This window comes from Acomys minous (assembly GCF_964271855.1).
Source record: "Acomys minous genome assembly, chromosome: 11".
Taxonomy (NCBI): domain Eukaryota; kingdom Metazoa; phylum Chordata; class Mammalia; order Rodentia; family Muridae; genus Acomys; species Acomys minous.
The window spans coordinates 1,860,588-1,886,971 of NC_140492.1; the positions used below are offsets into that span (position 1 = coordinate 1,860,588).

General features: G+C 48.3%; 1 protein-coding gene across 3 annotated transcripts in view; it reads left to right on the forward strand.

Annotated features, from left to right (window-relative positions):
* Positions 1-26,384, forward strand: part of DSCAM (DS cell adhesion molecule) — a 580,894-nt gene that overhangs the window by 432,094 nt on the left and 122,416 nt on the right. For all 3 annotated transcript variants that reach the window (XM_084800819.1, XM_084800820.1, XM_084800821.1), the window contains exons 12-16: positions 3,126-3,322; positions 5,567-5,663; positions 6,227-6,355; positions 13,097-13,264; positions 23,566-23,636. In XM_084800819.1, the coding sequence (XP_084656945.1) occupies positions 3,126-3,322; positions 5,567-5,663; positions 6,227-6,355; positions 13,097-13,264; positions 23,566-23,636 (662 nt within the window). The remainder of the gene's footprint in view (positions 1-3,125; positions 3,323-5,566; positions 5,664-6,226; positions 6,356-13,096; positions 13,265-23,565; positions 23,637-26,384) is intronic.

Consider the following 26,384-nt stretch of genomic DNA (forward strand, 5'->3'; position numbering starts at 1 on the left):
CTTAATGAGTAATTTTGGAGGAAAGCACACAGCTTTGGCCAAAGACTTCCTGGCCTGGATTTGCTCCGAGGCTAGCAGTTTTCTCACAGCCTCTCTCTCTGTGGCACGGATCTCTGTTAAGTGGCCCCATCCATTTGTGATGCTTCAGGAATCATGGCTGAGAGTGGAACTGCACTGACATGCTGTCATCTCTCAGTGCCCAGGATTGTGACAAGCGAAAAGGTCGCCACGCCTTCAAACATCGGCATTGCCAAGAAGCCACGGCAATGGCTCATTAAAACAAATGGGTCCTTTTGACCACTCTGAGCAGGATAGGAAACCGTAGCCCAGCTGAATGCTTCTGATGGAGCACAGGCTTCAGCCCCATCCTAATGGGACTTTCACCCAAAAAAGAAATGTGGCTGGAAGTGAGGAACATCCACGGCTGGACAGTGCCAGTGAGTCAGGGTCCCATCCGGCACGGTTTGTTGAAACGTTTCTCTGGCACGGTGTGCTCTAAAGCTTGTCCCAGCCTAAGAAGGAAAGTGCAGAGGTCTGCAAGGTGGGGCTGCACGTCAGAGCATCCTGGGATCCACAGAGGGGAAGGAGGGGGCCACCCCTTGCCAGTTGTCCTCTGACTTCCACATATGTGCCATGATGGGCACACAGACACACACATGCATACACACACCTGCACGCATGCATGCATGTGAAGACGGGGCCCTGAACTCACACTTAACTATAAATACTGACACTGGAAGCAAACCTCGGCTAATTCCTTGAGGAAAACCTCCATTCTCATGCCTATCCCCACCCCCATTTACAGATACTCTATAGTGGCCAGTTTTGTCCACGGATCTGAGACAGGTAAGACCATAAAGCACAGAAGATGCATGGCAGAGGTTGTGCTAGACAACAAAAGGACAGAATCACCAAGCATACTGCAGTGTGAGGGACTCTTGAGCCCATTATGTTTAAAGGGCCCAGAAGGCTAGATTGAGGACATATATTATGGTCCTACTCATAAGAAGTATCAGAAAAGACACAGAAGAGTGAAATTTAGTGTCAGTGTTAGCAAGGGCACTTGTGGCCACACATGATGTCCTCAGTTCAACCCCAATGACTTACATGGTAGAAAGAGAATTCACAAGTTATTGCTGACCCCCCCTCCACACACACACACTGGGCACACAACACACAAAATAAACATATAAAAGCTAATAAAAATTTCAAGTGGAATGTAAGTCACTAGACCTTAGGCAGAAGGATGCTTTCTAGGATAATGTAAGTGCTAGTTAGACATTTATATGACATACAACAATCATTCAACTCTGCAAAATCCATTTCAGGTTGTACATTATATATGTGTTTAACATTACATATAATACGTGCATACCTGTATGTGTAATTAGTGTTGTGTATGCACTGGGTAACAGACACATGCGTGTTGAGTGGAGCAAACCTCCCCAAGTTCATGTCCCATTGAAAGCTCAGGCTATGGACCTTTGCGGAAACACTCACTGCAGGTGTCACGTAGGTCACCGGAGAGGAGGCTACGCTGCTGTGGACCCTTGTCTTCACTAGCGATATCTTCAAAGACCCAGAGCAGTTTGATGAGAGGCCAAAGGTTCGTGAGTCTTAGAGGAACACAAATTCAAAGTTTGACCTTAGAAACGATGGAGGAGGGTCTTTCTCTCTGGGTCTAAAGAAACGGGAGGGGGCTGTGGAGAACATGTGGATTTGGCATTGGTAGTTTTTAAAGTTTTCTGGTCCCTCTGCAGATATCACATCACTTTCCCATGTTTTAAAAGATGCCTCCATTAATTGACTTATTTTTGCCGAGATGTTTTAGAATCTGCATCTGTTATTTCTGTTATCTTGGGTCATTATGGCTCCGACTCTCACTCACACGGGCTGCTGTGTACTTGTGGTGCCAGAGCTCATGACCGCCTTTTCCTGACAGAATGCCAACGGAGCAGGAGGAAGGTCACACCCTTCCAAGGTGTATTCGTGCTTACTCTCTGCCTAATTCCCCGAACCTGCTACCAAAGGAAGGTCATCCCCACGTTAACCCTCTAGCATGAGTTTATGACAGTATAGTCCGCCTGGAGGAGTGACAGACTCTCAGAGGAGGTGCCTTTCCTCTGCCTGTAGAGCAAGTCAAAATTGTACCTTTTACCACTTGGGGATTTGATTTGACTTTTTGCTTCTCATTTGCTCTAAAGATGAAGGGCTGTGAGGCACCGGGGTCAGGAGGTCTGACTCCTAGCACTGCCTCTCAGATAATCAAAGCGCCAATAACGAAGCAACTCCCAGGTAACTGAAGTGTCGGTTCATACCGCTTGTAGCTTTCCAGGATTCATTGTGGTTTTGACCCATGTTCCCCCTCTAATTTTCCTGTAACTTTGGAGTGAATTCGGGAAGATATGTTTTAAAATAGGAAGCCAGAACCCCAGGTTGTCAACATGGTTGAGAGTGGGGCGTTGTGTCACTCATCGCCAAGGACAGAAATCTACAGATTAAGTTTGAGTACAAGAAAGGAAATGCAAAGTGTCGTGAATGAAGTTCGTCTTCTTTTTCATTTTTATTTTTTCAGTAAGCTGAGAATGAGCCGCCGTTGTAAGTTATGGGAGGAGGGTAGGTTTGAGGTCCCTATGGAAAGATTTGATAGTGATTTGCAAAGTTTGTCACAGGTGAGAGCCAGGAAGCATGTAAGAAGTAATTACCACGACTGATGCAAACTGGCAAGTAAGGCCCATTGGTCCGCCAGTCCCATCCCTCCCCTTGTGTGCCCTCACCTTCCCCACCACCCGCGCCCTGCGGCTGAAGAACCATCACTAGCCTGTGTGCCCTGGTGACATAGCCCCTCCATCCCCCCTCCAGCTCCCTGACTCACATCCGGTCCCAGCAGGCCTGGAACGGAACAGCAGCCCCTGCAACCCCAGTTTCTTCCCTGGGCCCAGTTAGTCAAGCTTCGTATGCCCACTTTGTTTTTGTTGCTCCTCTTGGTTCCTGCATGGCAGTTTCTTGAGCAAATCTTATTTCAGAGAAGTGTCTCTTTACGCGTCACTCAAGCTGACTATGATGGTGGGAGAGTCCTGAGTGCAGGTTCACTGAGCAAGGCCTGTCTTCTTTGTTTATTTTAGTTCCGGCCATGATAACCTCTTACCCCAACACCACCCTGGCCACTCAGGGTCAAAAGAAGGAGATGAGCTGCACTGCGCATGGGGAGAAGCCCATCATCGTCCGCTGGGAGAAGGAGGACAGGATCATTAACCCGGAAATGGCCCGCTACCTGGTGTCCACCAAGGAGGTGGGAGAGGAAGTGATCTCCACTCTGCAGGTAAAAATATGGCAGAAGGGCACAGGGGGGCAGCTGGGACGGTCAGTCAGCCCCTCACACAGTGTGTGCATGGCAGAAGGGCACAGGGGGGCAGCTGGGACGGTCAGTCAGCCCCTCACACAGTGTGTGCATGGCAGAAGGGCACAGGGGGGCAGCTGGGACGGTCAGCCCCCTCACACAATTGTGTGCATGGCTGTGATGTACTGTGAATATCCTGTTGGAATTTCCTCATGACACTCCCTCTGCCCATCTACTTGGGCAAGGTCACTGAGTGACCCTCAGAAATGAGGTCTCACAGCCACTGCCCACAGTGAAGCTCCTCAGAGGAGTCACGGTGTGTGCAGTGTGCATGTTCAGCTTTCTACAAAAACAGCAGGATCATCGAGACAAAAAAAAAAAACAAAACCAAAAACAAAAAAACAACAACAACAACAAAAATTACTACAATAAAACTACTTTTTTGACAGCTAGAGAGAGAGCTCAGCAGTTAAGAGCAAGCACCCACTGCCTTTCCAGAGGCCTTGAGTTTAGTTCCCAGCTCCAGCATTAGGTGGCTCACAGCCACCTGGGACTCTAGCTCTAGAGGGGTCCGTCACCTTCTCCCGGGCTCCACGGGCTCGTGCACACATGTACACGTGACCTCACACATGCACATGTAACTGAAAATAAAGTAAAAAACGTTATTGTTGGTTGTGAGCCTAGCCTTTAATGGATGAGCCATCTCTCCAAGCCCTACAATTTTTTTAAAAAAAACTATCTTGCTTCTTTGGAGAAATCCGGGGTAGAGAATATTGCGTCATTAATGCAGAAGCACGGGAGTCAGGAGGCCACACGTCTGTCCAGCCCTCCTCCAGTGCCATGGGGGATGGACTGGGCAACGCTTTTGTAACAAGGAGGGGCTGGTACGGAAGTGCACACATAGGGGAAACGTAAAGCTGCGTCCTTGGAACAGACAGTGGCTCTGTCTCCATGGTGCAACCTGGAGCCTCTGTGGTACATCACGCTAGTGAGGTCCTGAGGACATTGGCTGTAGAGCCCTGCCTTAGTTTCCATAGATACCAGATGTGAGGATGACGTAATCATTTATGCAGATACCATAGACTTTGCCTATAACACGTCGCCCACACGCTTGAGCCCACGCTGTGGTGCTCAGAATAGCAAATACGGTGTGAAGAGCTGGTACACTGACTGTTTAGGAAATTCTGAGGGGAAACAGTGTGCACAGCAGTGGTACAGCTACACCTGTGGGAACAGTGTTAGGTTCAGGGGGGCTGCTGCCTTCATAAATGTTTCTTGTGTGTGGGTCTTTAAAATTACACGCCTCGGGAAAAGGAAGAAGTGTGTGTAGCATGTGGCCTGGCCACAGCAGCCCGTGTAAACTGCACATGCAGTCCAGTGACAGACAGCCCATTTATATGCTCACAATTGCAAGGAAGTAGTTTCCCCTTAGATGGTATAGGCGTGTGTGTGAATTTGTGTAAATGCATGCATTATGTGTGCCAATGTATGTCAGTACGTGTCGGTCTGTGTGTGAGTTCGTCTTTATCGGTGTGTCTGTACGTGAGAGTGTATATGTTGAGGGTAAGTCTGTTGAGTTTGGGCATGAGTGTGTGGCTTGTGTGTGCATCTGTGAGAGTAGATAGGTGTGTGTGCATCTGTTTGTGTCTAAGTGTACCTCTCTGGGTGACTGTGTAAATGTGAATGTGTATGTATCTCTGTACATTTCTGTGTGTATCTGTGTATAGTATTTGTCTGTATGTGTGTGTCCATGTGCATGAATGGAAAGCTATGTGTGAGGGTATCTCTGTGTATATTATGTGTGACTGGGAATATGTGTGTGTGTGTGTGTGTGTGTGTGTGTGTGTGTGTGTCCATGGATATGTTATTTGTGTCTGTGTTCATGTGTGTTAGTATGATGTTCATGTGTGAGTATGGATGTGCCTGTGTCTGTGTGAATATCTATATGTCCATGTACGTGTGTATCTATGTGTCAGTGTAGAAGCAGGAATGTTTATGTGTGTCTCTCTCTGTGTCTGTGGTGTGTGTGTGTGTGTGTGTGTGTGTGTGTGTGTGTGTGTGTGTGTGTGTATGTGTGTGTGTCCTGTGTCCATGTTTATAAGCAGTACTGACTGAGTTCTCGGAATAGCAGAAAGGTTAACGGCTGTTTTCCCGCCGGAAGCCATGTCTGCTGATGCCCAGCTTAAGCTAGTAACTGATGTGGCTGCTTTTCTGTTTTGGTCGCAGATTTTGCCAACAGTGAGAGAAGATTCCGGGTTCTTCTCCTGCCATGCTATCAATTCTTATGGGGAGGACCGTGGGATAATTCAGCTCACAGTACAAGGTAGGGCGGACACAGCAGAAGGAGGTGTGTGACCTTGGGCAGCTGGAAATAGTTTGATTTTTTCAGGAAATTCTAGCTTTGTAGGAAACTGGTATAAATCTGGACTTTATCAGAGGCTGTGATTATGCCAGAGTGAATCCCTGAACCATGGGGAACAGTGCCCTTGTGGGAACTAGGGCCGGTGAGAGGCCAGCACCCCAGGCTGTGCAGCCAAGCTGGGCTGGTGCTTCCTGCTCCTCGGGAGCTTGTGTACTAAAGGAAGAGGATGAAATGGAAGTCCCGTGTCTGGGGACGAGTGTGCTGTGAGTCAGAGCAGTGACACCTACATCCTGCAGGTCTGGCCTTGGGCCACACAGGCTATAAACAGAATCTCCTGGAGAAGTCTCTTGGAGAAGTGGGGCAATGCCTTCTACCTAATCAGAAACAACAAAAAAAAATTTACTAACAAATGCTTCCAACTCCTTAATGCCCACAGAGGCCTACATGCTGTAGCCAGGTCTTCCCTTAGAGCTTATGCCCAGGCTTGGTTTGTACTCACCCTGGTCTTTCTGTTAACGGCACAGAACCTCCAGACCCTCCCGAGATTGAAATCAAAGATGTCAAAGCACGCACAATCACGCTCAGGTGGACCATGGGGTTTGATGGCAACAGCCCCATCACAGGCTACGACATCGAATGCAAGAATAAATCAGGTGAGCCTTCTACTCCCTCCCCTTGCTCTGTCTCCACCTCACTCGCCTTCCATCTTCCTCGTTTCCTCATTCTATGTCCACAGCTCCTCTGCACAGTCACAAATCTCAGAAGGTTCTTTCCATCCGGTCCATTCCTTGCATGAGTGTGTCCAGGTTCCTTTCTATGTTCAAGTTTGGCCCTTTCTTAGTGGCCTGGCTGGAACTCAGTCTTGATCCCCCCTTGTCCCTGGTACGCATTCCTGCCACCACCTCAGGTGTGACCGTGGGTACCAACAGAAACAGGCTTCTGTTATGATCTTTCCCAGCCGCTGGCCTGCTTTACCCTTCCTCACCTTTAGTGAGGTGACTGCCTCAGAGGACAAGCCTGCCTCTCCCATCCTGAGCCCCAGGCTCCAGCCATGCCAGTGTCTGCCAGATGTAGCATACAGTAAGCTTATGCAGAATGAGGAAGGCTCATCTTCTTGTAAGGGACAGTGGCTCTACAACAGGCCCCTGGAAATGTCCCGGGACAGGCCACGGAACACTCAGTCAGTCCATAGCCCACACACACAACTGACCCAGATATCTACACCGTGACAGCCACTCACTGGGCTTCTCCAGAGGCTGCCAGCCCCCTTGGGATCATATTGTCTCCCTGAATGGAGAGAGAAAAACACCACTGTGGCATCTGGTTGGAATTTTACTATTTCTTATAGGCGATGTGAGGTAGGAGAGCCACCTGCATGGGAAGGGTTAATAATACAACTCTTCAGAGGCTCAAGACCATTTTTTTCATATTGTCCCGTAGGGACTGATTTGGTCTCTTTTGAGCAGAGCTGTAGCCACATATCAACCTCAGGACAGCTAAGGAAAGCAGTTCCAGCGGGAGAGATGCCTCACCAGCCGTGTGCCGGAGAGAGAGAATCAGAAATTGGTGAAGGTGAATTTACAGAAGCGAGGAGTCAGGAAAAGCAGGGTTTGGAGACTCAGAGAAGGTGCCGTGTGTGGATCAATGGTTTAAGGATCATGTCTAGGATAGCCAGATGGGGGCACACGTAAGAACAAGGGGCTCAGCTCACTGGTCTCAGAGTTGCGAATGGCGGTGGTGCATGCGGGAAGCCTTGGGAAGTCCTCTGAGGTGGGCAGTGCAGCTCCAAGTCACAATGTCCCTGGGGAAAGTAGTGGAGCAGCATCCAGGGCTCAGGGCTGAGACACACTTTGTCCAGAGCCAGCCGGGAGAGAGGATGGCTTTGATGCTGGCTTTAAAGAAACGAGTCGGAGGGCAGCTCAGGAGTGAGAGGCCTGGAATATAGGTCTTTAAGGAAACAGTGAAGCCAGGCAGAGACTTGCCTGGAAAGGAGCGGTAGTGATGAGAGCCAGCAGAGATGCAGGCGGGCATGGAGTCACTCAACAGGACCCAGGTAGCACCGGGGAGCCTCACCTTCCCACAGGCTGAGCACTGGCTGCCTGTGTTCCTGGGACTGGAACACACAGCAGCCTCCCACTGAGGAATAGGCTAGATTTCTGCCACCTGCAAGGAGGGTCCCTCCCTGCTGACTGCTGACACCCACCCAGACCAACAATAGGGAGCACTGAGATACAGCTCACCCTGGCCCTCTGCTGGCCTGAGCCTCACCTTGCTATTCCTCTGTCTCTCTTCTGCTAACCTCTTCTGTGAAAGAAAAGACCATTGTAGAGGCCAAGGCTTCCTCTGGCAGGAAGACTGGACCACAGGGCCCTCTGCTCCTCCTTAGTGCTCTTTTACCACAGCAGGGCCTGTGCATATCTATGTGTATTAACTGCCGTATCTATTTGTGCATGTCACCCATTCACCTGGCCTGGAAGCTGGTTGGGCTCCCACGGCCTGCTAGGTCTATTGGCACGCCGCCCATTGCTTTGAATACCTGATGGGCAGTGCATGTTGAGTGGATTGAGTGGATGTTTAATGTGTCCTTAAGACCGAAGTACACTTAAAATGCCTCACTCATTGTCGGACACACAGTTAACAGCCGACAAGCGCAGCCTTTTGTGTTGCTCAAACATGCATGAAAATGGTTGACATGATGCAGGTCCCCAAAAAGCTCCTCTTGCTGGGATTCCCACCATCTAAGAACTCTCAGTGTGTACCCCCATCCCTCACCCCCATCCTCATCCCCCACCCCCATACCCATCTCCATAGAATGTGAAAGGAACATTTCTTGTGTTTAATTTACATACTTCAGCCTTAGAGTAGAAACCTCTGGAAGGATGGAGGGAGGGAGGGAGGGAGGGAAGGAGGGAGAGAGGGAAAAAAGGCAGGAGAAGCTTCTCTCTTTGTGAGTAGAGGCTGCACTCAGTTCTGTAAACTGGATGTCAGCATCTTTGTGAGTTGTGTCCTTCCAAAGTAACATCTGGGTGTGTAAGCCTCACTAGCACAACATAGAAACAGACGCAATTTCTGAACTGAGTTCACAGAGAGCCCATCCTTCAGGCTACAGCTCCTCCCTGACCAGCCTAACCCCCTTCTCTACCCATACTCCTGTAATTCTCAGTTAACATCTATTTTCTACCGTCCCTTTGAAGCACCCTTGTGTCCTGTCTCTGGCCAGTCCTTCACGGTGTCTCTGCACTCCAGTGTTCCTGTCATCAATGCTAGGCTCATAATAAATGTTCACTGAACCCTGGCTCTCTGGAGCAGTGCCATCATCTTGCGAAGGAACTTTTCATCTACTTTTTGTAAATGTTCTACAAAAGCCACATCCCACCAGTGCAAAACAAAAACAAAAATCCACCCTTCCTGTTCTTGACAAAGAGGCTTCTTGCCAGTGCATCGCATCGGCCAAGGCTGGATCAATCCAGGCCAGGAAGTATCAGCTCACCAGCTGTGCAGGGCCCGCTCTGCCCTGGCTGCCTGGGACTCTTCACCCACACAGGGCTTCCAAAGCCCATCCATCACCGCTTGGCCAAGTGGACCTCCTTCTGTGATGTGAAGATGGATGAGTGTCCTTGGTTTTCTGCTCACCAAAATAATAATGATATTAAAAAGCCCATGTCCATATCTACTTCTGAGCACCGCCTCTGTAAAAACCCAGAACAAAGCCACAGATGTCAAGTGGTAGGAGGCGAGCATAGGCGGCGGGGGCCTCCCCACCCTACAAGCCTTCACTGCTGCCAGCAGCTCTGTGGCTTGCTCATTACCCTAGTTTTGATTCTTGGGGAAATTACCTGTCATCTACATGGACACTCTGGCCTCTGTAACAGCCCTTCAACATCCGCTCATGTGGCCTCCCGCTCACGGGCCTGTAGTTATTACATCTGATCTCTCCTCTCCAATTGCTTGCCCCAACGCCTTTCTCTTCCAGTCCTGCTCTCTTGGCCCCTTTCCTCTCCTTCCACTTCCCAGAGCATGGAGAACTTCAGCACCTTGGTCAGTGCACAGCAACCAGGCTTGGTGGGCAGCGCCTCCCTGTGATCAGTCCTCAGACAAAAGGCTACATCCGGGCCCAAGGCACAATTTCCCTCTAGCAGCTTCATCGGGACTACTATCCCAGAAAGATGTTTTCCGGTGTCCCTGTGCCTGCGTTTTGGTCCTAGTCTTCCTTTCAGCTCCCTCCTGATCTTCAAGCCTTTTTTGTTTTTCTGTTTCTAGAAGTTTCGGCCTCACCTCCGACCCCACCCGACCCCCACCCCCCACCCCACTAAACCCCGACCCCATCCCACCCCACCCCACCCCCATCCCCCGGGTCGTTCTGGTCTCTGGCCTTTAACTGCATCTCTTTAAGCCACGCCCACAGTTTTACTCTTGTCCCTAGTGACCTGTCACCCTCTAGAGTCAGGCGTCTGGCCTAAAGCTGAGCCCCCTCATGTATAAATTTGCTTCCCACTCCACGGGGACGGGACTTATCTGCAGTGGTGAAGCCAGCAGCAGGAGGCGGGGCTTATCTGCAGTTATGAAGCCAGCAGCGGGGGGGTGGGGCTTATCTGCAGTGATGAAGCCAGCAGCAGACTTCCCTCTTCTCCACCAACCGCTTGGAGTATGACGCTTTCCAGTAGATGCTTCTAGTACGCGCTTGCTGAGGTAGGCCACAGTCTGGTCCTGCAAACATGCAGTGTTACAATCGTCTTTGGCCAGAGTTGCCTTCTTTTGTATATGACAAAACTATGTGTGCATCATCCTTCCCCACCAGTAAGTAAAGGCAAGCCAAGACCTTGTGGGGACGTTGTTGGGGTGTCACAGCCCTGAGGCGGATGACTGGTACTACCAACTCATAAGATGTGCAGGAGAGCATGTGGAGGTCAAGGGCTGTGGGAGAAGGATCTTGAGGCTGAGGTAACACCATTATGGTCAAATAGAGCTCCCAGTTTTCACAATCTGCGTGTAGATTGGGTCCCTACACTTTCACAGTGAAAAAATCAAACACTTGGTTTGACAGTCCTGAGAATTCAATCAAATGAGACAGTTGTCTCAAACTCTCATAATGACCAGATCAGTAAAGATTTCTACCACAAATGTCCATCCATAATCACAGTAACCCCAAAACTGAGATTCAACAAGTTTGGAAGGACAGAAACCAATAGGCCCACCAGTATCCCCACAGACGCGAGAGCCACAGGAACAAGCACCTGTGTTTATGATGGCGCCCAGGCCAGTGCTCTAAACGAAGAGCGAAGTTACAGGTTAAAATGCAAATATAACTGGGAAGGCTGTAGCACAGCCCAAGTCAACATCCTTGGAGGACACAGACTGCAAAGTGTGGCTGCAAAACCAACCGCATCTGAGGGTTCAAGCCTGGGTGGGGGGAGGGTTTGGGGACAGCTGGAGAAACAGGCACTAGCATTTCCGTGGAAACATCTTTACTTCCTCTTGGACCAATGTCTGGAGAGATGTTGTTTTCTACAGGGAGATGGTAAATTCTACCCAGATGGGGAAGCTTCTGAGTCAAGCTGGAAGGTTGTTTTGCAAGTAGACCACCTACAGGGGCTCAGGCTGGGTCAAAGGAACCCACAGCAAGTGAGGGAGAGCTGAGTGCTCAGTGTGCGCAGACATTCATCCCTGCAGTGATGTTTCCTGTGATGTGAGGCATGGGAGGCTGGTAGAAGAAGCAGGCAGTGGATATTGAATTGCTTTCCAGGCTCTTGGTCTCGTCCACATCTCTGCAGTGAAAAGAGTTCTGTTCCATTGGTCCTTGCACCTAAAAACCTTCATCTAATCTTAGTAGAGCCTTCAGCCATCCTTCCTCCCGTGCTTCTTTGTATCTTAAAATGCTGGTTGCTCCTCCCTGCATCAAACATCTTCCTCAGGAGACCTGGTGCTTGCGCTCTCTCCCTCCCTCCCTCCCTCCCTCCCTCTCTCTCTCTCTCTCTCTCTCTCTCTCTCTCTCTCTCTCTCTCTCTCTCTCTCTCTCCCTCATTGGACATCACTTCATTGAAACAAAACTTCCCCATCAATTCATCCTCTCTCAAATCTCGTAATTCAGTTTTGGCCATATTCTCTCTCTGTCCTATGACACAGCACCCTAGCTTCAGTTTTCCCAACTCAGAAGATAACCCGTAATCTGCACTCTGACAGGGATGACCCCATTGCCGTCACGTGTTATTCCCCAAGAACTAAGAACCTTACAAGCAGTGTGAAGCCATGCGCTTTTTGGTTTTGTTTTGTTTGTTTGTTTTTTTCAAGTCTTGCTTTAACTTAGAACGAGGCAGCCACCTTATGCTCATTACTAGTGTGACAGTGGAGGTGGCACTACCAAGGCACGAGGGTCTATGGGCTTGCCATCCGTTCACTTACCTACTTATTATGCCTTTACTGTGTCCTTGCTGAGGCCAGGCGCTCAATGAGCATTGGCAATGCATATTGGATGGCAAATGTGACCTCTGACCTTGTGGAGTTTAGAATCTGCTAGGGAGTAGAGTATGTCCATAGAAACCTCCAGAGTGTTGGGCATCATAAGAGAAGACCTGGAGTGGGGGGATGGGTACACACACTGTCCACCCATTGTCTCAGTGTGACCCAACCTCAGTCAACTCTCAATTAGGATGACCTCACCATCTTCCACCAAAACCCTAAAAACCCTTCTCCTCAAACTGTCACATATTCCCTGATACCTCTTTGCAATGGGCAGGTGCTGATGTTCAAAACATCTGAGGTTGAAAAAAATCCCTGCTACAAAAGATTAGGGATAAAAATGAGTTTTAAAAATTAGAGTTGATCAAGGCGTTTGTTTTGTGAGATTTACACTAAGATTGAGCAGGCTGTGCAGAACGATCTCAGTTTTATCATACTTGATTTGGCAAGAAAGGGTCAGATATAGATATGAGTTTTGCTGAGATTTCATGCCCTTTAGAACCAGGGACCTGGGTGGGGATCAATGTCTGAACTATTTAGAGAGCTTGTCACGGTACACGGTAGAATAAGCTCTTGTGTGTGGCCAAGGCTTCCCCTGAACCACCGTCCACCACTGTGTCTCCCATCTTACTCTTCCCTGGACATGTGTTCTGTGTTTGCCCAAGGTTCCTCCCTGTACCAAGCTCCTCAGTCTTTACCCACTGGCACTGGTGTGGGTAATAAGTGTACGACCCCCTGTCCCCTCTGATGACCAGCTATGACAAGAGGTTGTGAACATTGTGTTGAGATTTCCCCTTAGGGGTTATTTTTTTCTCTCCTCATTTATTTTCTTTTCGTTGTTATTTTTTATTATTATTATTCCTATTGTGAACTTTCCAAGGCAGAGGAAAAAAACTCACATCTCTATCTCTTCTTTTTTGAAAAACAAAACCCAAAAGACTCCTGGGATTCCGCTCAAAGAACCAAAGATGTTTCCCCTCAGCTGAACTCGGCCACCATCATTGATATCCACCCTTCCTCCACCTACAGCGTCCGCATGTACGCCAAGAACCGGATCGGCAAGAGCGAGCCCAGCAACGAGATCACCATCACGGCGGATGAGGCAGGTAGGTGGCACTGGTCAGAGCCTGCCACCCAGAAAGTCACGCCAGTGACTTGGCCACTTAGAATGGGCCCCTTTCCCCACTCCGGGTGACAGTCTTTGATGTGGGCTTCCCAGAGTCCCACACCCTGTAAAAACGCCCATAGCACACTGCCAATGTTTTGAAGCCATTGCTTGCTATTCAGATGGTCAGGCTTCTTAATGCAGAAGTGTGTGAATGTAAAGTATTAGGCCAGCAGCGCTGAGGGACTCACAGAGACATGCCTTTGTACAGCCCCTTGGTTTTGATGCACTGGACCCAAGTAGATGGGAAAACACTTCCCAGATCTATGAACTCAAGTGTGGGAAGAGAGAAAGATGCTTAATTTGGAAACCCCAAGACTTTGTCTATGGGCAAGTGGAAAGGCACAGGTTGCTTTAATGATTGATAACATCACTGAATTCGTCTTTCACTGTGATGAATTATTTCTTATTAAATGTTGAAAACCCTGTAGATACATGTAAGCATTTTGAAACAGGCAAAGCAACTTCTACCATCCTGGCTGGCACCTACAGTTGACATACGGCCATGTAGACAGAACCTTCTAGGTCATTTTTGTGACCTGTTTCACCACTTATACATGCATCCATGAACACACATCAGCATGCATGCCCGTATGTGTGTGCACAAAGTCATACGTGTCTACTCCAGCCTGGCTGGCTAGAGTTAACTGGTTAGTTCAGGACTGAAAACCTAGACAGTGGCCATTGGATGCTGGCTGTTAGACTGTCCGTGGAAGAGCTGAGAAAGCCAATGTTTGAGGCCTTCTGTTGTGTGGAATCAGGGAGCCAATATGTGGCTTATTTCTTAGAAAGAGAGGAGTGACTGGCACTCAAGCCTACCTTCCCTTTCCCGCCACCAACCAGTGTTTGTAAGCTTGGTCCAAGGTCATCCAAGGTCAGACCATCATCCCTTATCTTCCGATGACTGTGACTTCTCTAGAAGTTGGTGTCATCTTTCGGCCAGGTCATTATTGACTTCCCACCGTCCACTGTGTATATCACAGACATTGTGCTTGTGTCTCCAGAATATTCTTCTATGCTTCATAGTGACGTGCCCTACCACATGGTTGGACATGCTGAGGCATGTTAAATTTTTCTTTAGTGTACATCCTACCATGATGAACGTCCTGCCACCTTTCATGGCCACTTTTTTAAAGTTACTTTCCCACGCTAAATTCTAAGAAGTGTGATTTCTGAACCAGCCCTGTCATAGCATTGAAAGTGTTTGTTATGTGGTCAACATTACTCTTAAGGAAATGAGCTGAAGTGTATGGACAATGCAGTGGCCATTTCTCCCATCCAGTACTGACCAGGTCTGACCACGCTTTGCTTCCAAGATCAGACAAGATTGCATGTGTTCAAGGCCATAAGCCAAGGCCTGTTTCTCAGTGCAGGAAGACGTCCAATCTTGAAATTTTAAAGGTGGGTGACAGGATGCCTTTGTGTTTGATCCTTAGACCCTTTCTTCATGTCTTCTCACTTATAAAATAGATTTGATAAATCTGGTGCCTTTTCTTCCTTACGCAAGCATACCTGACCACTGAAGAACCAAATTCCAAGTTCTGGAAGTCTTTGATTTGCTCTGAAATAAGCAGAAATTGAGTCTGGACGTGTGTTTCAGTAAAAAGCAGAATCTTCTTAAAATGTTTGCCTACCCCATCGCTAACTTTCTAGAATTACAGTATGCTGGCTCCTCAGAGAACAAATTTCCCACATTCTTCACCCCAAAATGTAGCTTTTAGCCACATGCTCGATCTCTTCCTTGTCCTCTCACACCCCTGTCACTCGCTCCTTCCAGCACTATTTCCTGCAGCTGCTCCCCTGATGGCCATCGTGAGCAGGCTGTGTCCTTTCCTCCTCACCTTCTCAGAGTAGCCTTCGGTTGCCATGGCAGCAACTCTCCCTGCATCCAGGAGGCCAGGTGAACAGCTCTGGGTTCTGTTCTGCAGGGAGCTGCTGAGTATCTCTGCAGACAGAAGCAGAGTCTATAACTAGGCTCTTGAGTGTCACCTGGGTGCAGGCTTGGGATCTGATTCGACATTCAGATAAGCAGGAAAGACAATAGCCTAACAGCGAGGCTTCCTCTTTGGGCAGGATTTGCATGACTAGAATCAGGAAGTCATTTTCCACGTGTGACTCATAGGTGGAAGAGCCACCACACTAACTAAGGCTCCCTCTTTACAACTGACTGCAGATGCCACAGCCATCTTCTGCAGTGATGCTCAAAGGCGTGTCTTTGGGCAGAGCTGCAGCCATCTAGAGAGAGCTTTCTGATGCTTTTCTGAAAATAGTGTATTTGCCACGAAGGGAACACTGGCTGGAAGCTTCTGGAGGCTGTAGTGTTTTGACCTTGTGTTGGGCACCTATCAATTCACCCATCAATTCACATCTGCTCAGGACACATCTGTGAGGCACTTAGCCCTAGGTGCCTACACCCCTCAACTACCTTGAAGCCACCGGCAGTGGCTCCCAGCATCCCTACCCTGACCTCTCCTTTGACAACTTTGCCTGGTGTTTATGCTTCCTCCCCACTCTGCTAACCCTTCCAAACTTTGGTTCTTCTTTTCTGTGCTTTTCCTGGAAGAGCCAGGGTCAGAGACATTTCCGCTCTGTGAAGTTACTGATCCCGTCACTGAGTGGACTCAGTGTCCAAGTCCTTGCTAGCTCAGGCCGAAAATCTTGACGCTAATAGCAGATAGGTTTTGTTGTCACGTCTCCATGGACTCTGGTGTCCTGAGCTGTGCTTAGACTCCTTCAACACCAGGGAGTGTTCACTATTTGTGCTCTTAGTATGAGAGAAGACTTCTCATGGTGTGTGTGTGTGTACACATGTAGTGTTAAATCCACACCAAAGGTTTAGAAGGATGCTTACATGCCCCCCAAATTCACCAAATCCGCACACTCTTTTAGTAAGGGGCGGGGCCTTACGGAGCTGTGTGTGCTATGAGGCTGTACCATGACAAGCACAGGGAACCCCTTATAACAAGAGAGCTGGCTGGCCCCTGCCGTGTGAGGAGGAGGGGCAGAGGCACAATCTACACCTTCACTAAAGTACAATCTTCCAGCTCACACTCTAGAAACCTGTTTCTATACAATTAAAGTTCTGGTTCTTAGGACACACTTGGCTGGGTGTGTTCTCATTACGGCAGCTTGAAAAGACTGACATTTGGGTTTGGACAAAAGATAATGGAGGCCAAGGATGAGGCAAGATGGAGTAAGGCCTTCCCAGCACAGCTCTGACTGCCACTAAGGAGCCTTCCTCCTGCTCCCTTCTTGTGTGCCCCCCAATATTCCACTCCACCCCTATCATAATCCGCAGAGGGGTGTGGCCTTAGGAAGGCTCCACTTAGGATCTTCCTGTATCTCATGCCTCTGAGTGAGGGGTGACTCTTTAAAATCTGGACACTTATCATCTTCATCTGCCCCAGCAGCTGCTGTCTGTCCTCTGCACCTGGAAGCTCTCAGCTGGAGCCCAGTGCGTGGATTCCCTCAGATGGACCTGCTGTTGACAACAGTCCTCCCCTTCCTTGACTCAATCATCAGCAAACTTAAACAAGGAAATCAAATCCCACCCATTAACCCAGTGACAAGAATAATGCAATCTAAATATATTATGATTGTGTATGAAATTACCACATTGGTTTTTTTTTTCTTTTTTAATTAAGAAGAGGAAAATATAACAGAGATTGCATAGGACCAAATTCTCACCCGTTATGGAAAAGTTTGAAGACCGTATTTGCACCGTGGGAACTTGATTTAAGATCCCTGCAGTATCTCAATCACAAAGCTGCCTGGAGAAAAAAATTGCTGCCATTAGCACAGCACTCCTTCCTAATGTTGGAAATATCGCTGCTTCTGAGCCTCAGTTCCGGGTACTTTTATATGAAAATGCCCACGTGAATAATCATACCACTTAAATGCACTTGACCTCAGAAAGCAAGTATGCAGCCAAGGTCGCACCATTTAGCGCACTCTTGACTCCCTCGCAGTCCCCCCCCCCCAAAAGGAGAAGTCGGAGTACATGGAGACACTATCAGAGTTGACAAGATCAGCTCTTAATGGAGAAGAAGTGCTTCCGACTCCCCAGGGCTCCGTGATACCAATCAGACACGTCACGCCAGGCCTGACCCTCGCCAGAGAGCCACTTCCCGTTAGCGGCTGAACCCTGAAGGTTGTGTGGCACTGTCTGTGGCTGACTCCATCATCATCTTCATTACGAATCTGTGTGGCAATGTAGAAGTTCAATTATGCTAACACGCCTTGACTGTCCGGGCATTCTCACAGACTAGCATGTGATGGACGGTGTGGGTTTCTGAGAGGTCAAGATGGAGCACTTTCAGCAGGTCTGGTCTAAGTTAAGGATCTCTGTGGGCCAGCCATCCCTGATACATGACAGAGCCTTTAACCATTTCCCTTTTTGGTTAGTTACTATTCTTTTCACCTTTCATTGGGGAAGAGTCTTAGGAATTAATCCCAGAAAGATCATCAGTATTCCTGCATACACACTATACACATCAGGCTATACACATCAGGAGCATTAGCCTGATGCTAACTTAGGATGCTCTGGAAATGTTCTAGAGTATTCTAGAGTGCTCTTCCCCTTTCTCCCTTGCCATGTTCTATTCTTTGCCTAAATATCATGTCTAGGAATCCTGTCACCACCCTATGAGGGTTCCACTCTGCTCACTCTGCATGCCTGAGACCCTAGTAACACTCTCGTTAAAGTATCCCGGTCACCATCCAACACACTGGACTTTTCTGGTTCTTGCCTTTGGCTTATTTTCAGCCCTCTCTCACATGCACAGCAATAGTTGTCTGCATTGTAATTGCTTCATCTTAGGCCCTAGAACAGTGTTTGGCACACGGCAGTACTGAATAAATAAACAGTTTAGGTGAGTGAGCTATTAATCTATCAGCAGCTTTACATGAATTCAGTCTCTACTTTGTGTCAAGAATATGATTTTCATGTTTTCACTGAGTAGTGACTTTGGCAACTTTCCCCCCACAAAAACAACTTGTCCTCACACACTAGCCCCAGACTGAGATCTGCCTGTGAGGTCATGCAGTATTCCTGAGTCTTCTATTTGATCCTAACCCACTGTATAAAAGCATATATGCATGCATGCATGCAAACATACATACATACATACATACATACATACATACATACATATATATAGAAGTGCTAGTCAGTTGTCCCTCTGTCACATATACAGGCATGACCTTATGTATCTGTATAAAATCAAGGAAACACAAATCGGGGGAGATGACATTTTTTCTTTCTGAGGCTGACTTAATACACAGAGTAAGGTTGTCTCTGTTTTCCTGAAAACAAAGTAACTTTGTTTCTCTTTATGGCTGAGAAAATCCCTTTGTCTTTTACAAAGCACATTTCCTTTCTTCACTCCCACTGTAATGGGCTCTGAGGCCAGATCCACCACTTAGCTACTGAGGACAGTGCTGCTGCTGCTGTGGGGACACCAGTCCTCAGCCCAATGGCCTGACTCTCAGGAGGTACTTGCCAGCTCCAGCCATGAAAGTAGAGGCAGACACCTGTGAGGGAGCCTCATCAGCAAGGGGTTCCCCAGTTCATAGGACAAACTCAGGACTCTGACTGTAGCTAAAAAATGGGTACATTTCTCTGGGAAGAGAGAATGTTCCAAGAGCCTGGCACCTCACTGTTCTTTGAGCGGCAGTGGACTGTCAAGAGCAGGAGGCTCATCCCACAGGGAGCAGCCAGCTCAGAAGGGAACCATACACAGCATCCACAGGGTGAGAATGGCTGGAGAAGAGAGCGTGGCATGGTCCTGTGCAATGGGCACTCAGGTAGATCTCTCCTTGATGTGTGTAGCCATGCGGAATGAGTGAAAGTTGACTTGCTGTGGACCTGGAAAAAAATACTAGAAACTGTAAATAGTCTCTAATCCTTGTTGTCTTAAGGGTTAGCCTTTTATTTTTAACTTCTATACATATGCAAAGACCATCAATTCTGGGAAATAATGCTAATTATCAGTCTTTATGTCCAGTCTCTGCCTACCCTAGAGAAACTGCTGCATATTCTAATATTAAAAAGCACAAAACAAACTCCTCAGAGATGGAGAAATGTCTCAGCTGTGTGGCTCACAAGTGCCTGTAACTCCAGCCCCAGCGTCTCTAACATTATCTTATATTGCTGCACTCATGTGCATAAACCCGTATACACGGGCAGGTACGTGCACATAAGCACGCACACAGGTAAACTAAAAGTTTAAAATTAAAATAAAATACCCTGCACCCTCATTTTTATGTTACAGCTTCAGTTTTGCAGTGTGCAGGCCGATTCTTAAGTATCAAATGCCAGCATGACTTTTCAATTTAGTGCAATAAGCAGGATAATTTGTGACTTGCTCTCCCCAGTTCAGCGTTAGTTATCTCTGCCTTGACATCACCTCACAGAAGTTGCCTGTGGTGATGTGAGAGCCGTAAAGTTTACATTAAATGAATCACTTTTAATGACTAAAAATGGCTTTTCTCATAATGATCCAGAGACAACAGTTAGTTCCCTTTGTAACCTTCTGTCCTCCCTTGAAGAAGAATTAGAGAGAATCTGTGGAAATTCCTTTAGGGTTGACAAGGTCAACTCAAGATAGTTTCTCAAGAATGATTTTGGTGAGGTCTAGAGAGATGGTGTCTCAGGGTTAGGAGCACGTGTTGCTCTTGCAGAAGTCCCAAGCTCAGCTCACAGCACTGACGCCAGGTGACTCAAAACTACATGTGACTCCAGCTCTGGGAGACTTGATGCCTCTGGCCTCTGTAGGTACTGAACGTACGTGTACATGCTCACACTCATAAACATACACATACTTAAAAATAGTAAAAGCAATTAATGGAGCCACATGATATGAGAAGAAATCTATTCCACAGTTTTTTTGTTTTGTTTTGTTTTATCACATCTGACATCAAGTTTCCATGTGGAATATTTGATTTGCAGAACTCTGAGGCAAGGCTCTGACCGTGAGGGCTCCAGCAGCTGTATGCTGGGAGGTAACTTTGAGGCCAGATCAGCCTTTGTACAGGTGGATCAGGAAACCCAGGGGTCTCGGGGCCAGGGGTGCAGCTGGGCCTGGGCCTGTTGAGGGGCAGGAGGGGCTCGGTTTTCACAGCTGCGATTTGTTCTATCCCTCCAGGTAGGGACTCCCTCTGGCCTCAGCTCCTGAGAGACCCTGGAGGACCAAAGACTAGGGCCTGATGTGCCCCTAGGTGCAAATACTGCCTGTAGGCACCCAGGCAAGGGTGGGATGTGATGGAAGGGCAGTCAAGCTCAAGGGCAAAGGCTCAGAGCTGCCCAGAGCTGTGTACTTTTCTCTGCTGAGGCGATGGACATGGGAGAGATGCACATGAACAGGAGAATAGGACATAAGCAGGACAGGGAGTGGTCTGTCCAGGGAGTGGCCAGTAAGCAGGATGGATGGGTAGGAGCTTCAGAGTACTTTGGAGCCACACCCCACCTCTTAAAGGGCCAAGTCAAGGCCAGAACTAATGTCTTATAACATAATAGAAAGTAAGATGGGCTTTGAGGCCAGGCTACAGCAGGGTGCCAGGCTGTTGGGATCCTCACGATGATGGAGAAAAGCAGAGGACAAACATGGTGGTAGAGTTCACAGAAGGCTTGAGCATGCCTGGGAAGAGGGCATGAAATAGAAAACCAGGCCATGGGTTGAAGTTCCTCCTCCTCTCTGCAGTGCTCAGACAAGGAAGAACCTGCGCCTTCCCTCAGAGGCACCAGCACTAGCTGGCTTCCTAGGCTCCACCCCTTTGTCATGGCTGCCCTCAGCCTCCATGGCTCTCACAGATGCTACCCTGTGGGACTCATCTGTCGTCCTTTCTGTTCTCCACTGTATGGCAGCTGTCCTCCTCCTTTGTCCTCCTCGCTGACTAGCAGTTTGAGCCCCATCTTTCTTGTCTTTGTTTTGTGTTGTATTTTGTTTTGTTTTTATTAAACTGGGCTGCACAAGGCTGTTCTTGTACAGCAATGTTCTTTTTTTTTTTTTTCTTTTTTTGCCTACCTACCCCGACCCTTCCTTTCTCTGCCCCTCCATGCACCCCCACTTGGGTTCTAGACAGCTCTGTTCGGTCTCATCTAGGCATCCAGGATTTTATGTGTCTATTTAAAACTAGTGACCGACAACTGAGAGACGTAGCTGCTGTCCTTCTGAGGTAGAGTGAGTTAGCGTGGTCAGCCCCCAGCTGCATCCACTTCCTCGCTTTGTTCTCTGTGTGGCTGAGGGGAATGCCTCTGTGTCTCTAAGCCACGTTGTCTGGGTCTACTCCTCTGCTGGAGGGCACCTAGGTTGTTTCCATAACTTAGCTACCAGGAATAGTACGGCAGTAAACATGGCTGGACACATGTCCCTGTGGCGTGGTGACTTATTGTGTGCTGGGAAAACACCCAGGGGTAGGGTAGTTGGCCTGTATCACAGATCCTTCTTTGGGTTTTACTAACAACCTTGGAATCGACTTCCACAGCCTCTGGACTAGTGGACTCTTCGAGCGGCAGGTATGGTGCTGCCACTGCCACCCATTTCTGCCTCTGCAAAGTCCCTGCCCACCCACACCCAGCCAGTGACACGTTACCCCTCCCTCACTGTGAGTCTCCTAAAGAGCTCCCTTCCTCAGCCTGCCCCCAACCCGGGGTGCCTGGCTCTGAGCTGAGAAGCTCACTCTTGTCCTTGGCTGTAGCCATTTCCTGCGCTCTTCCTGTGGGCTCGCAGCCTTCAGCACTCTCCTCACTGCTTGGATCCTAACACTCGACACTGCTGTCATAGAGAGTCGGCCCTCAGACTCCCCGATATCTGCACCTGCAGGTTCAAACTTCAGGCTACAAAGATTTTTAAAGACTGCATCTGAACTGTATACACACAGACTTTTCTTCTGGCGTTATTCTGCAAAAATAACAGAATCACAACTGTTGGCAGGGCCCTCATATCCCGTTAGGTGTTCCAAGGTGCCTAGATATGGTTTAAAGAATATATAAGCATGGGTATGTTTTGTGCTATTTTATGAATGACTTGACCATTGATGGTCTTTTTGTTTGCTTGCTTGCTTTGAGTAAAGAAACAACTCTGTTTAAATCTGCCTTCTTCCAACAGTAAAGATGTGTGTGTGCAGCTGTCCTGCCCTGCGGTTTCCACACGGGTTCTAGGGCCTCTTCCATCTTCAACCAAAATGGCATTTCTTCAATTTTGCCTGTGATTTTTACAGCTTAGATTTCTCCCTTCCCTCCCCACTACTTAAAGTGATTACAGTGTCATGCCTGTTTCTGTTTACTGAACCCGTTGCTTTCATAATGTCCCCATGATACACGTCTATCCTATGACATAGAAGGGAAACCGAGTTGACAGAGATGTTGTATAACTTACATAAAACAACACAGCCGAGGAGAGGTGGAGCCTAGGTTGTGAGCTCCTGGACTTACAAGGACCGCATGACACTGATCTCGCTCATCAGGAGGAAACCATCTTCCTCTGCACTGAGCCTTTGAGCTCTGTCAGCTCTGCGCACTTTGTGACGCGCCTGGACTTGCTGCACCTGCTATCTTGTCTCCCATGTGTCCTCCCTGCCATCTCCACAGTCACAGGAAGGGTCCTTTTGAGTCTCTTCAATCCCTAGTGGCTTTGACGAGAGAATAAAGGCTTGGCCGGAAGCCTCTTCCCATCTAATGGCACACAGAGTTGGGTATGAGATGCCCAACTCTAACTGAAGTGACTGTTACCACACAGTGTTGTCATGAGTGACAGGCTTGGTGTCGCCTCCCTCTGTGACCTGAGCTCCTGCCTCATGAGAACCTTGAGCTGCAAAGTGTGAAGAACTAGAGGGATCATAGACACACACACACACACACACACACACACACACACACACACACACACACACACACACATACGAGTCCTGTCCTGTGCACCTTGAGGAATCACAGCTCTGCATGACTTAAGCCTTTGAGAGGCAGGAAGGCTCCTCGCCTACAGCACAGAGTTGTATGACGTGCATGTGTCTTACCTGCTACTTCCTCTGACTTGGGCATGCTGAGTTTGACGGGTATAGTGATGGGTCCCAAGGATTCACATGCCCCTGAGAAAATGGAAGGCGAATCCCGCATACGGACCACAGCTGCTTTCGCCTGCTGCTCCTGAGAACAAACTTCCCTATGGCAGATATAGTGGTCAGCAGCTGTGTCCTGCTCGGAACATATTGTCTAACCTGCCCGTGTGGTTCTGGTCCCTACAGCTCCTGATGGTCCACCTCAGGAAGTTCACCTGGAGCCCACATCGTCTCAGAGCATCAGGGTTACCTGGAAGGTAAACTGAGCCAACACATGTGGTTTTGACACTTCTCTTAGTGTGTGAGCATCATTACTCATGTCATGATGCCAAGATAATAACATTGTATAAAAACTTTATTTTTCAAAATTAGATTTGTGATATATGTGTGTATGTATATATAAGTGTGTGTATATGTATATATATATATATGTGTGTATATATAGAGATAAAGAGTACACATATGTGTATGTATGTATATATGTATTGTATATAGATAGAGAAAGAGTGCATGTGTGAGTGAGTGTGTGGTGTGTGTGTGTGTGTGTGTGTGTGTGTGTGTGTGTGTGTGTGTGTGTGTTCCAATACAGCCATAATTGCTTGATAACAAGGAATCATGCTGAGAAATATGTCCTTGGGTAGCTATGTCATTAGGAAATTATCATGGTATGTATTTACACAAATTAACCTGGCTGTGACACTTCTAAATACTATAAACACTCAAATCCTTTAAATGATCATTACATGTGTAATTAGTCTATCATCTACTAAAACACATGGCACAAGCATGTTTAATACCCGTAACTTAAACCCCTCTATAGTAAATTATCTCTCTCCAAAAAATGAAGTTGCCTTGTATTACTTATTTTGTCCTTAGAATTTGATCGAGGTCCCTAGGGTCAGTCTCGTGCACATAGTGAGGTTGACACCCCTGACTGAGGGCTATAGTGTTATCACGTTAGCAAACCGCTCAGTGCCTCTTAGGCATGACGGCAGCACTGTGTGGTCTGCAGTGCACAACAGCAGGAAGGAGAGAAACCTCACTGTGCTAGTATTAGCTGGTCACGCTCTCAAGAAAATAGCTGGGTTTCCTGACCACAGACATGAGCTTTGGAAGCATCTGTCTTCGAGGCAGTCCTGGCCTGGACTATGGTTATACATACAGACTGGTCACTGCTTAGCTTGATATGGGCTGCACTGATGGGGAGAGGCAAGTCTGAGCTGGGGCAGAGCCTTCCTCTAAGGTAGACATTTGTTCAAACTTGTCACGAGTGCTTTGAGTTGGCACTGACCCATGGGTATGCAAGCCATGGCACCTACGTGTGGGTGAGATGCACTGGAAATTAGCCACCTCCGTGGGGATGTACTTGGCGATGACCACATGGGTCAAATACTGCTTCATCAAGGGAACTGTTATTGGATCCATGTTTCTATGGCGACGTGCTTACTGCCATAGCATGGTCTTCTCCGCCCCTCCCCCTTTCGCTCTTCCCCTTCCCTCCCTCCCCACCCTTCCCTTTCCTTCTCTTTCCTTTCTCTTACTTCTCCTATTGACCCTGTCATAAAATGATGAACATGTGTAGGAGAAGTTGGTCTCCACCGTGGGAGCACATGCCACCTCAGGTATTAACACGGATTAACGCAGGGAGTCCCCATGTGTCAGCTTTTTTTAATCCCTGGCCAATGAGCTGCGTTTGCAGCAGGCAGCATGACAGACCATGTGGCTTGGGGGTGTGACTGAGCTCTCCTCAGTCATTGTGGCCAGCCCACTCCTGTGAGCGCCACACACTGTACAATAAAAGGCTCTCAGCATGCCCTAACCCTGTACACATCCCAGCCGTGCTACAAACAGAAAGCTGGCTCGGTCTGCTGTGAATAGAGGCTGTGAAGTTTCGGCCAATTATTCTATATATCCACTTGCATTTGGATACTGGAAAGGACCAGATATTACTGTGGCCTTGAGAGGTTTTTTTTGGGGGGGGGGTCCTGTGAGAGTTTTTTTTTTGGGGGGGGGTCCTGTATGAAGGGCGCATCTATCCTCTTATCATCTACCACATGTAGCTAAAACTGGAAATGTCTGGGGCCTTGAATTGTGTCCCAGTGTAAAAGAGCTGCAGCCAAAGTCGGTGCATTACAGATAAGGTTCTTCCTAGAGCTAATAAGATGATGGCTCCGTGGGCGGCAGAGCACACCTGGCTTTCCTAAGCCCTCTAGCCAGGCACTGTGCAGGTGCACAGCCCTGCCAGCAGGCAGCCACTGCCTGGCCCTTGAGCAGAGGAGCAGGCATGCTGGCGATCAGCCACTCTGCATGAGGTATGGCTGCTGGGGACTCGGGCGGACTAGCTTGCTCCTCCACCTGAGGACACAGAAGACTTTAAAGGGCATTACTGTTTCAGGCAAGCTGTGGGCTGATCTAAAGGACACGCAGAGACAGTGCGTGCTATCGAACACACCTCCCTATAATAACGGAGCCCAGGACATGGCATTTTGTTTAAGGAACCTCAGAGGAAGAAGAAAGGGAAAGGTGAGAAAGGACAGGGGACAGAATCAACCAAAGAGGGAGCCGCTGTGTCAGGGCCGAGGCACGGAAATGTGTGGGAAGAGTGGGAGCCTGAGACTAGGACTCACTCACCACCGTGGGGCAGGACTGTAAGATGTGCGCACTGTAGGTAAAGAGAGGCAGAGGAGAGGAGAGCGCTTGGCTTTGAGTGGGGAAAACAGCCATTTTAGAGCTCACACCCCTAAAACAATAAGAAAATCCTAATGGCTTTTCAGTGACACTAGAGTTAGGCATTAAAACTTTAAATTATCATCTCACAAGTAGCCCTCCTGCTGAGTCTCTGTCATCAGAACAAACTATTTCTCCTTTTTGTTTTAGTTAGTTCTTTTGCCAAAGAAACCAGTCAGATTTTAAACTTTCACGTCTAGCTGAGGCTGCCCATGACCCAAGGATATGACCAATCCCATAGACACTTGAGGCCTCCAACATCAGGCCCCACTACCCCT